Source organism: Strigops habroptila, chromosome 3, assembly GCF_004027225.2.
Source record: "Strigops habroptila isolate Jane chromosome 3, bStrHab1.2.pri, whole genome shotgun sequence".
NCBI lineage: Eukaryota > Metazoa > Chordata > Aves > Psittaciformes > Psittacidae > Strigops > Strigops habroptila.
The window spans coordinates 3,485,495-3,497,884 of record NC_044279.2 but is presented as its reverse complement, the minus strand read 5'-3'; the positions used below and the strand labels follow the sequence as shown (position 1 = coordinate 3,497,884).

Below are 12,390 nucleotides of genomic sequence, written 5' to 3'. Positions count from 1 at the left end.
TAGAAGCCTACAGAATTGCATAGGCTGAGAGTCTTGAGGGCTTTTTTTTAGCTGTCTGGGAAAACTCTCAGGAAACATGATTTTCTATAGATGATTTTCTATACTAAGGTGTTGTAATAAGCTCAAAACTTACTTTTCCACAATATCCCACATGATTGTTCAGGACAGGAAAATTTATCACTTGTGCCAAAGAGGTCAGCATCTCTCATTGCTTTTTTGGCATGGGAATTACCCCGAGGCTTGGGTGAGCGTGGAGGTGATGGTGAGCTGAGATTAACTCCTGCACGCTTGAAAAGTAGGGTTAAATGTGTGATTTTTACTTGATGGCTTTAAGAAATGTGATGCCATGTCCCGTTTTGCTTATGTTTTGCCCCAGTTTTCTCTTGGCTGGATCAGGAGCCCCACAGGAATTGCTGGTTCATCCCATTTGCAGCACACGCATCACTGCTGTCCAGGTTTTCCTTGCCACATGTGATTTTGGTGTGCTTATGGCATTGCTTTGGTTTGGTATCAATTCATGTGCCCTTTGAAAGAGACAGTGGAGAGAACAAACAATTCCTAGCATTGTGTCAAACCACATCACGGGGCTGATCCATTGGAAAACTAAACCAATATTAGAAGAAACAAATAAAAAGAAGTGGAAAACAAACCAAGAGGGGGTTGTTTCATGCTTTTACTGCATTTTGCTACTCTCTCCACTCTGCCAAGAGAAGCCCATAAGGACAAATGTTTATTTCTTGATTTGTTATTTTAACCTGTTTAAGCTCTGGAACCAAATCAGGTCACCAGCAGCTACAGTGGGGGACGATGGCTGAAAACACGCGTCAATGGGAATGCTGAGTTTGGAGTCAAGCAATCACAACCTGGTTTGAGGGTGCTCCTTATTAGCTGGCCTAGTGCCTGGTAGAAAGCTTGCTTCCCTTACCTGTGCTTTAAACATTTCTTCTGTTGCTTAATAAATTAGAAATGTCCAACAAGGACAACTTTAATACCTTTTATATATATATATATATATTTATATATGCACTATATATGTATCCAGGACATTGGCTACCTGATGTTATTCCAGTATAACCCCTGCTAACCGGATCTGTGCTGGGGAGCACAGTGCATCCTTTTAACTACTCTGCTTTTTCTCCTAGTCAAGCATACAGTATCTTGATAAGCAGCATATAATAGTCACCCTGAGACCTATCCATTTTCCATGGGCTGCAGCAGGATCATTTTCACTTTCCCATTTTTTTCTCCACATTTGCGTACGTGGTGGAATGTCTTATCTCACCCTCCTGCTTTAGACTCCAGGGAGGAGAAAAACAAGAGTGGTCTTTGCTATTAAGTTTCAAAGAAAGACTTTGTCAAACACAGTTTCTCCAAACCCTTCTGCAGAGTCTTTCAAGCCCCCTTTGATGAAGTTGGAAATCTGGCTTTTTCACTTTGCCACTTAGAATAAATGTCTGACAAGGTTGCCTCCTCATTTCTCTACAATGGATTTAATAGATCTTTAAGTACCACAGCTTAACTCTAAGCCAATTCTTACCTCCTCCTCCAGTTACATTTACTAAAATCAATTTAAGCTGAGAGAGAAAAATTCAGCCTTTGCCACTAACAACTAAGGCAATATTCTTCCCCTGGAAAATGACCTTCCTCCTCCCTTTCACCAGTCTCATGAGCCATGTGGCATAAGACCAAAGCTCCCTGCACAGAGCGCTTGTAAGACAGAGGAAAAGCCGCTGGATTAATCCAATTTTTATTAAGGATGCTAAGAATATGAGCCAGACCTCAAAGCAGCATCTAAAATGGGACTAACTCAGAAATAAAAAATTACCTTTTTCCATTTTGGAGGAGGTTTTAATGCAGATCCTGTCTGCCCTTTTCTAAGGCATCTGTCCTGTACCTGGCTTCAAACACAGGCTTGGTTTTTAAACCCAAAGACTGTGTTCTTCTTATCTGTCTTTCCATTTTGCAGCCTTTAGGGTGCACTCCTGACCCACCACCAAGAAGTTCTTCCAGATCCTGAAAACCAAATCTTTTTGACCTTTTAAAGCAAATATAGATATTGTTATGCAACATAAGGGCATCCAGGGGCAGATCCTGGGTATTTCTGGTGTAACATTAGACCCTGTTGGGTAGCATATATGGAGACAAGCATCTCTAGGGGCCGAGTCATCCCAAAACGCATTTGAATTGCCTTCAGAAGCTGCCCATTTCTCTCGCTACTGACAGCAAGTGCATTCAAGGACGACTCAGCTCCAACCTCAAACAACTTGGTTAAGTATCTGAACCTACATGACATTACCTTGGGTCCTTCAGTAGGAGCAAAAAGCAACTTGCCCACAACTGTAGAAGAGCAACAGCAAGAGTCCTAACACCAGGGCTCCCAATTTTCCCTTTCTCTGCAAGGCAGCTCATTCCAGCTTGCCCAAACCGGGGCCCATTCCCTTTCTGCTGCCACCCAGCCCCAGCACTATGCCGAGATGCAGGACCTTGGACATTGGAAGCCAAATCTCAACTGGCATGTTGCCCTCCTGCAGCTGGTTTATTGCAGATACATATCTAAAAGAAGCTGAATTCCAATAGCCCCAGATAAATCATAGAATCATTGAATGGTTTGTGTTGGAAAGGACCTTAAAGCTCATCCAGTTCCAACCCCCTGTCACGGGGAGGGACACCTTCCACTAGAGCAGGTTGCTCCAAGCCCCTGTGTCCAACCTGGCCTTGAACACTGCCAGGGATGGGGCAGCCACAGCTTCTCTGGGCAACACAGATAAGGCTCCTTCCCCTTCGTTACCCCTTGTGCTCTATGCTGGGCATTGAGACATTGCTCTGAGTTAATTTTAATGAGTCATTTGCATTCTTCCTGTCTCCTTGCAATACTTTGTCACCAAACTGTCACCGGCATCTGCTGCGTGGTGCTGGCCTGCAGCCAGGCAAGCCATGGGACGTCCGTTATCTGTGGGACAGAAAAGGTGCCTGCAACATGCAGAGCAGAGCGTGCTGCAAAGATGCAAAGATTTGCAAAGCTGCCACAGTTAGTGATGAGGAAAACTTCAGCAAGAAAAGTTGGGACCCAATAAAGAAATGGTCAATGGAAGATATTGGTGCCTTTGGGGTTTGGAGCAGCTTTACTCCATCTCTTGAAGGAGAGAGGGTTTTCATTTCTTTAGGGTTGATGGGACATCCTGGTATTTTCTGGTTCCCAATAGCTTTCAGCAATATTCAGTACTGAAGGCTGACTCTGGGGCACAGTAAGGCTCAACTCAAGTGAGTATGTGCATACAACCCCCAAGAAGGTCACCCCAAATAACCCACCACAGAGCTTTGCCCAGAAGGCAGTAATGCTACTACTGGCACTTTCCACGACTCCCCCAGGCACTCACTATTTCTAGCACTATTTGCAATTCAAAGCCAGCAGCTAAGGTGAAGCAGGCTAAATCACTTCCTAAGAAACTTGGAGACATTCACGGCCAAGCTGGATGTGGTTTTGGGCAACCTGATCTAGTTCAAAATGTCCCTGCTCATTGCAGGAGGTTGGAACTGGATGACCTTTGAAGGTTCCTTCCAGCCCAAACTGTTCTATTTCTATCAAACCTTCTCCCCTGGTGGTGGAAGGAGATGAGGATACTGATACCCATCACCTGGAAGTGTAGCTAGAAGAAAACTACCACTGCATCAGCATGGCCCCATGTGCTCACTTTATAAAGGGGTAGAAAGCAGCAGTGCAGTCAGCAGCTCCTCCTGAATCACAGCAGAGGGCCCAACTCCAAACTTCCTAGGTGTTATGTTAAAAGCCCTCTAAATGTGGCTTGTAACTTCTCCCCTTGCAGCACTGTGAGGTTGCTTCTGGCCATGGAAAGCTGTTGTTGCATTGCAGCCTCTTGTTCACCAAGCCTTTGTTGATGCTATTTGCACTGCAGAAGCCCTGGAGATCCCAACTGAGAGCATCTCCCCATCCCTAGACACTCACCACATGGTCTCTCCCTCAAACAGCACACAGTCTAAGCAAACACATGCAAAATAGAGAGAGAAACTGTGGCACAGACAGTCCTTTAAACAGCATTTTAGCTGTTTGGTTCATATCATATCATATATGATTTTTGCACAGTAACAAGGAAGATCATCTTTTATGCCCAGCTGTCTACATTTTTGAACAGGGCTGTTTAGCTCAAAAGTAACATATTTTCAGGTAAAAGCTAATCCCAGTGCTTAGACACCTTGAAACCGGAGCTGTGGCATGGGCAGAGCACATCCCTCCTGCCTCCACTCTGTTTTAACTGGAACTACATATTCCTCAAGGGCCTCCTGAGTAAAACACCACAAGGATTCAGCCCAGCCTGCAACACACGAACATGCAATTAGAGCTGTTGAAACCTGACAAAGCTCAGATGAACTGTCCCCAGCCCTTCCAAAGAACAAAGAAGCAACAGGAGAAAGCACCTCACACCAGGAAGTTTGGGGAAAAAGATGAGGTTTTTTTTAGCTTAAGCCCCAGTGGTACATGGAAAAGATTTAGGGGGAGATGGGTCGTACATTCCCAAACCCCACTGAGCAGTAGGACCTGGAAGACCTCTGTGCAGAAGGAGTCTCAAGCCTGGTTGTCTCACAAGCTACAAGTCTCTTCATCAGGGATTGTAGTGATAGGACAAGCGGGAATGGGTTGAAGAGTGAATTTGCTTGGCAAACCGAACACCACAACTCTCTGCAATGTGGACTATCACCAAAGCACTGGGGTTTGTGGTGAACTGAGGCCAGGTAGCTGGAGAACAACAAATGCCAGATGACTGCATGGTTTAGAAGTAAAAAAAGGGTAAGGTTTGGTGAGCTCCCTGTGAAGGAAAGGGCAGGCATTGCAAGAATTCCGGAACAACATCCTTAGGTGGAGATTGGCCAGTTATGGGAGAAGCTGTGCACGTAAACAGGCTTTCAAGAAGGAAGTTGGCAGAAGTATGTGGAAAGGCTTCGGACGGTTTGTGAGATCTCACATGCCTGCACACGGGGAATGGACCAAACCGGGCCACCCGGATTCCTGCAAAGGGCAAACCCTCTCATGACATTGAGGTTGGCTGTGGGTCACGCAGTGTGCTGGGAGCAAGACTGCAGGTGAGGTGGATGCTCAAGCTGCACGCTTCTGCCTATGTGTTGTTCCCCGTCAGCTCAGCAGCTGGGAAGGAGGAATTTTTGTGCACCCACGGGTGCGTTGTTCACTACGTTGCTTGGATCACCCAGAGATGTAGTTACCGAATGCCCCTGGGTTTGGGGATTTACTAGCACAGAGCAGCTCAGCTGGATGTTATGGAAGAAGGTAGATTTAGGTTACATATTAGGAAGAAGTTCTTCCCTGTGAGGGTGCTGAGGCGCTGGCACAGACTTTTCCCAGAGAAGCTGTGGCTGCCCCATCCCTGGCAGTGTTCAAGGCCAGGTTGGACACAGGGGCTTGGAGCAACCTGCTCTAGTGGAAGGTGTCCCTGCCCGTGGCAGGGGATTGGAACTGGATGAGCTTTAGGTCTCTTCCAACCCAAATCCATCTGGGATTCTGTGGCAGGATCTCAGCTCCCCAGAGAATCGCTCTGTAAGGATGAAGCCCTGCTCACCCCATCTTCCCTGGCCCCGCAGAGCATCCCATGGCTCTGGGTGCTGCAGTGGTTCCTTAGAGACAGGGCAAAGGCATGAGCAGGTGGGATGGATGTGGTCCTGCATGTAAACCCCAACAGCTCCTCTCTGCTCTCATATAGTGATATAACACCCAGAATAACACAGAGGCTATTGCCCAGCCTGAGGGATCCTCACTGGCTAGAATAAACCTCCATCAGTCCCCATGGCCTGAGCCCCAAAACACCCCAAAACTTGTGTCAACAGGCTTAGGTCTTTCAGAGGGTGCAGATGGGGAGAGAAAATGCATGATGTACAGAGTAAATAATAACTCAAGTATAACCCCAGCCTCCCTGCAAATGCTGAGAGCAGGTATTTCCAGCCAGTCTCCCGTCACCGGCAACATGAATGATCACCATCCTCCTCCTCCTAAGCTTTTAAAGCAACTCTCTGGAATTAAATCAGTGTGTTGCATGGTTCCAGCTCCTTTCATCCCAGGATCTTCAAGTGCTTTACAAACAATTCTTTAATTAAGCCTCCTAAACAGACCTCGGGGTACGGTTACTGTGTCTACTTCGCCACTGGGGAAAATCAAAGCACTGCACTGCTAAAACAGCTCACAAAAAGGTTGCAAAAGCCTTATCAAAGTTCCTCCAACAGCAAATCCATAAGAAGATATGCTCTGCTTCGGTGCTGATTTTAAAACCTTCTGGTTAACAACGGTTTTTCTCCTCCTGTAGGCATGGCCCCAATTGCCCTTCCCTGCCCTGTCAAGATTTGTATTCAGTGGATAAAACGGGTTTTAAAAATGCACATCTTTGACAGCACGTCTTGGACAAACACAACTCCCAGTACCCCGGAGCCAGCACAGCTTTGGGAATGAAAAGGAGTGTTTTGGCAACAAGGATTTAAAACCCATCAATCTGTTTGCTTTGAGCTGGGCAAAGGGTTGAGCTCTGGTTAAACCCCCATCCTGCCTTTTTCTGCCCCCAGGACAGGTTGGAGCTGTGGCTCTTTTTAATCCTCAGAGAATAAAAGGAATCGTTTTTCTCTTCCTGATGCAATTTTGCCACAATACCCCCTGTGGGATAGAAGATGATGTATGGGGAAAGAATAAATAGAATCAAACGTCCTGTGAACATGCTGTAATGGATGCATTTAAAGATGTTGTTTGCCCTACGTCAGGTTTGCTGCCTCTTGTACACGTTGGCTGTGCCTTCTCTGAGCCCGATCTCATTCTAATTTACAGCAGGGAAATAAAAAGGGGGAACCTCTGCAGATACAAACGTGGGAGCTGGTGTTTCTAGTGAAGTAGCTGTACCTCAAATACCTGCTTTTACAAACTTCAGCAGCCTTGGGCTGAGTCTGCTCTGTTGTCGCCTTCTGCCTCATGACACCCAAACCCACGCTCTGAACCCCCAACAATCCAATTTAAACAGTGCAAATCATATGGGCTCCATCCCAATTACTATTAAGATACCCAAAATCTTACAGTTTCACTTACAAACCCAACTTCTCCCCATTTTAGCAGGTGAATTTTAGGCTTTGAGTAGCTCAGATGACTGCAGCAGATACCAGCCTTACAGTTAAGCACTGCTGGACTACAAGCCCTAACACCCAGCAAAGAGGGATGCCTATTTTGGTCCCTAAGGAAGAAAATCCTGTTGCCAATACCCAGGGAGCAAAAAGCGCCTCTAAGGAGCTTGTTTTGAAACTTCAGAGCAGCAACACATGGCAGAAAACACAGTTTCAAAGGATTTAATACAATAATTTCCACGAAAAATGTAATAGGATCACTTGAGAGAGCTACAGAAACAGGTCCCACCACTACCCTCCTGCTAAAAGCCTGTTTTGAACCAATTCCAGCCTATTTTGAAGACCAGAACAAAACCTTCCGAGAAGGCAAACTCAGCTAAACTCAGCTAAATTCTGGCCAGCACAAGAAAAATTGCATTAACAGCCCCTACTTTATGCCAACACTAATGAGGTTGAGGCTTCCTAAGTTTTAGTAGGAAGAGAAACCTTCTCTTCTAAAGCCCACGTTGGCACCATGGAGAGATGGGCGCTTCTCACCTGCTCTTCCACCAAGCCCTGGCGTCAGAGGAGCAGGAACAAACCAGGCAGGCAGTGATTCCAGCCAAGCTCTGTGAATTGCCCCATAGTTAAACCTCAGGGCCCTGCCTCCGGTTGTGCTTTTACCTCCGGAGCATCCCCCAGCTTTTCTTTACCTTGAATAAAAGCACGTTCAGCTCAGCAGAGGCTCTGCTGGGAGATGAGACCCGGGGCAAGATTTCACCTTCTTTATTTTATTTTATTTATTTTATTTTATTTTATTCCATCCTATTCAGTTCACTTCAATTTTATCCCACTCCACTGTATTCCATACTATTCTATGCCACCTCATTTTGTTCCATCTTACTTTATTTCATCCTATTCTATTTCATTCTATTTTACTCCATCCTATTTTACTCCATAGAATCATAGATCCTATTTTACTCCATCTTATTTTATTCCATTCTATTTTATTCTCTATTTCCCCCCTCCCTCATCTTCCCCGAATACAGAAAAGAAATACCCTGCTCCTCCCTACCTTTATTCACTCTGGAAATAATCACTGCATTCCCTTTCCCCACTCCTTTTTGGCATGGTTTATAGTCATCTCCCCAACGAAACACCCCACCAACGAACAAGACACTCCATCACCTGCAGCTCCCTTAACCCCAGCACTATCAGAGGACTCCAGACACTACTTCCAATCCCACTCTCAAACCTCCCTGGCATGATGCATCCTGCACGGGTCCCCATTTGCCCCACATCGAAGGGTGTCCAGAAGTTTATCCTTCTTCCAACTCTACTATCAACTTCCACCAGGGAATTGCTGTTTCCCACCAGCTTTTCCCCCCTCTTTTCCCACGCTACCAGAGCTCACATTCAATACACACAGCACTTGGCACGCTGGACCATATAAAAGCAGTCGCACCAAACCCAACCGAAGGTCCCCCCCTTGCTCCATGGGACCCCAAAAGATGAGTGTGAGGCTCTGCACTTTGCACATCGGTCTCCCAACAGCCCAAACCCCTGCCCAGGGGCTTTGTGAAGCCGGATGAAGGAGCGAAGAAGCGGCATGTTTAGCTCATACCGCTGCATAAAGAAACAAGCACTGCGGCTCTTGAGCCTCAAGTTGAGCTGCCGCGGACGGTTCGATGTGCTTAGTTTGTAAATAAGAAGGTAAATAAGCCTGAATTCACAAAGCGGGTGTGCACTGAATGGATTTTCCTCCTTTCTACCCCGTTTGCTTCCAACTAGCCCAGGAGTAAAGGGGAAAAGAGGAGAAGGAGAAGAGGAGAGGGATGCTGGAGGGAGTTCCTGGGGGCACTTACCGAGCAGCAGTAGCGGCAGCAGCAGCGGTGCCCGCATCGTGCCTCGGTGCCGTTCCCACCGCGGCTCCCGGCGCAATCCCGGCGGGGCGGGCGGCCTCTGCCCTCCCCCGGCCCCGGCCCCCCCCCCCCCAGCCCGCCTTCTCCCGCCGCCGGGGGAGGGACAACGCGGCCCCGGCCCGCCCCAGCCTCCGCCCCCCGGGAGAAGGGGGGAGATGGAGCAAGGCTGAGGGGGGGGGGGGGGGCACCGAACCCAGGACAGGGGCACCCGCATCCCTCATGGGATGGGGGCTTGGGGGGTATTTGGGGTTCTCAAGTTTATGGGGGGGGGGGGCATTTAGGGGTTTCATTTGGATGGGGGTTTGTGGGGATTCGGGGATTTCGTTGAGAAGGGACTTGTGGGGAGATTTGGAGTTCTTACTTGAAAGGGGGGATTTAGGGGGTTTGTTGGGGTGAGGGATTCGGGAGGATTTGGGACTCCTGCCTGGATGGGGCAGATTTAGGGTGTTCATTGGGGTAGGAGGTTTGGGAGGATTTGGGGGTTTCGTTGGGATGTGGGATTTGGGAGGGATTTGGGATGTTCATCAAGATGGGGGCTTAAGGGAGATTTGGGGTTCTTAACTGTGTGTGGGGACTTGGGATGATCATTGGGATGCGGATTTGGGGGGTGTGGGGTTCTGAAGTGTGTGTGGGGATTTAGGGTTTTTTTTGGGATGGGGGCTTGGGGGGGATTTGGGACTCATGCCTGGATGGGAGGGGAATCTGGGGTTTTCATCAGGGTAGGAGGTTTGGGGGGATTTGGGGGTTTTGTTGGGGTGTCGGATTCCCCCATGGAATTCCTCCCCTGGAATGGGAGGGTGGATTTGGGAGTTTCATTGGAGTTGGGGTGGATTTTGGATTTCCATCGGGATGAGGGTTTGGGGGCAGTTGGGATTCTCACCTACATGTGGGGGGATTTGGGGTTTCAATCAGAGTGGAGACTTGGGAGAGATTGGGAGTTATCATCTAGATGGGGGTTTGTCAGTTGATTTCATATTCCCACCCACATGAGTAAGGATTTGGGATTTTCAGGTTTGTGGGCACTTGGGGATCAGTTTGGGATCCCCACCAGCATGGAGGAAATTTGGGATTTTTGATTTGTGATTCTCACCCTGGTTTCAAACACCATTTAAATGCATTAATATACATTTGCATGTATATCTTATGTATATCTTATACATAAGATGTTTGCTAGGAAAAGTTTGGGAATGCCTCAAAGGAAACAACATGCCCAAAAGACTAAAAGGACAAGATTATCCTCAAATCCTTGCATTCTTTGTGGCAAGAGGGAAGGGTGCTGGAAGTTCTTTATCTGTGTTCAGGCGAGGAGCGCTCACTGCAGCTAGGAGGGGACTAAAAATAAGCTCAGGGCTTTGCATTGAATCCTCCTCCTTGCACCAGCTAAACCATGAACCAGCCTGGCCCCAGGGGTGGTAAAATTACCCTTCACTCCAAAAAGAACTGTTCAAATGTGGTTTTCTTGATGCCTTCAGTCAAAAGATGGACTGGGTTCTTGTTGCAAGGTCACCTTGAGGAGACTTGGTCGGAAGCTTGGGTTAGCTCGCTCAGCCCTTGCTTTGCATGTTGTCCCCAGCAAAGGCTTCTTGTCCTGATTTTAGCTTCTGGGTCAGTGCAATGAGACTCTTCATGTCCCTCAGCCCAGCTTCACCTCCTCTTGCGATGACTCTGCATTACACACTACCTAAAAGCCATGAAACTCGAGTTGAGATAAATGAATGAATGTGTTGATGCACATTATTAATCTTGCCAGCATCAGAGAGGCAGTTCTTTCTATCTCTGTGCAGTGTTTTTAATAACAGATCACATTTCCCCCCCTACACACACACACACTCTCTCCCAATCAGCATATTTCGGTGTTAACTGCCAAGTCAAGACAGCCTAGGGAAAAACCTGAGCTGCATCAGTATAACGGTGTCCCTGGGATGGAGAGGAGGGAAGTGATGCTCTGTTTATTGCACCAGCACTCATAATACACTGCAAGAATAACCCATGGCATGTTGCTGTGGGGTAACAATGCCTGGGAAACTGGGCCTCCCTGAGGTGTGTTGGGTCTTCATGTTGGTGAGGGCTGTGGCAAAACCAGACAGAAGCAGAGCTCCCTCGACAGCAACTAAGATAGATCTTTGGGAAACAGAATGGCCTGAAATCCACTCAAAAATCAGGCTGGCTTCAATGGCTTTTGGTTTTACACTGCAATGATTGTATTGAGAGTTAGGAGGAGAACAAATTCATCTGGCTGGTCCCCTCAGCAGGTCTGGGCTGTGCTGGTCCTTTTGCCTTGTGCAGGGAAGAGAGAATCTGAGCATTTGATGCCTGAAGTCTTTTTAGATGGTTGATCTGGGCTTTAGGTTTTCTTTTAAGTTATCAGAACAGGCACCCTGCCACTGACGCAGGGAATTTTTCAGTTCTCAGCAGGGATGCTCTCAGCATGTGTGTTGGACCTCCTTTTGCCTTAAGAGAAGAGGAGGAGACCGCAGCCACCGCAGGAGAGGGAGGATGCTGTGCAGAAAGCTTCCTTAGGGGGTTCTGTGGTTATCATTGGATACTGGCATCATAACGGCTCTGCCGTCTGTGCTGGGTATTGCTTCTCACTTAGCAGGGCTGTATCCAGAGGGTCTCCAACCTCCTTTCTGACTGCAGCTCCTCCCTTTTTGTGAGCCTTGGCTGCTGGCAATTGCCATGGTGGCTAAAATAACAGCACAATCTCCGCTTCTTAGGAAAACCGATTCATCCAGAAACATGGTGATGATCTTAAGGGTCACAGAGTCACAAAACAGTTTGGTTGGAAGGGACCTTAAAGCTCATCCAGTTCCAACCCCCTGCCACAGACAGGGACACCTTCCACTAAACCAGGTTGCTCCAAGCCCTGTCCAATCTGGTCTTGAACACTGCCAGGTCTTTTCCAACCTAGTTGATATGTTGATTCTATGATTCTGTGGTGCTAAACCTCCTTTTCCAAAGGGTTAGCAGAAACGACTTGCATTATTTTCTGCTGCTTTGCCTGCTTGTGTCGGCTCAGAATCTGCCTCTTGTCTCTGCTGCAAAGGGGATAATTGCTAAGAGGGTGTTAGATCAAGACTATGAGTCATGAGCAGCTGCAGGAAAAAAAGAAAGGGATATTAGCATGACTGCTTCAAAATCTGGATGTCTGTTGAAGCATATCCCGCTCTAATGCCTAACCATCCGCTGGGGTGGAAGGTCAGAAAAAGCCCTTTCCCTTAACTTAGGAAACTGTGCTTATAGGGGTGTCAAAAAGTGTTTCATAGGAAGAGGTGAACAGTCTTTTACACCCAAAAATACTCAGCATTGCTAACTGGGAGCTTTATCACAAGTGTCCCAGCTCCAAAGGTTTTCCTAAATACCAGCA

General features: G+C 47.4%; 1 protein-coding gene across 3 annotated transcripts in view; it reads right to left on the bottom strand.

Annotated features, from left to right (window-relative positions):
- Positions 1-9,087, bottom strand: part of PODXL (podocalyxin like) — a 44,299-nt gene extending 35,212 nt beyond the window's left edge. For 2 of the 3 annotated variants that reach the window (XM_030480968.1, XM_030480970.1), the window contains exon 1: positions 8,967-9,083. In XM_030480968.1, coding sequence (XP_030336828.1) covers positions 8,967-9,003 — 37 coding nt within the window. In that variant the 5' untranslated portion in view covers positions 9,004-9,083. Of the gene's footprint in view, positions 1-8,966 lie in introns of all 3 variants that reach the window. The other variant, XM_030480969.1, reaches the window with a different exon arrangement.
- Positions 9,088-12,390: the final 3,303 nt, after the last annotated feature.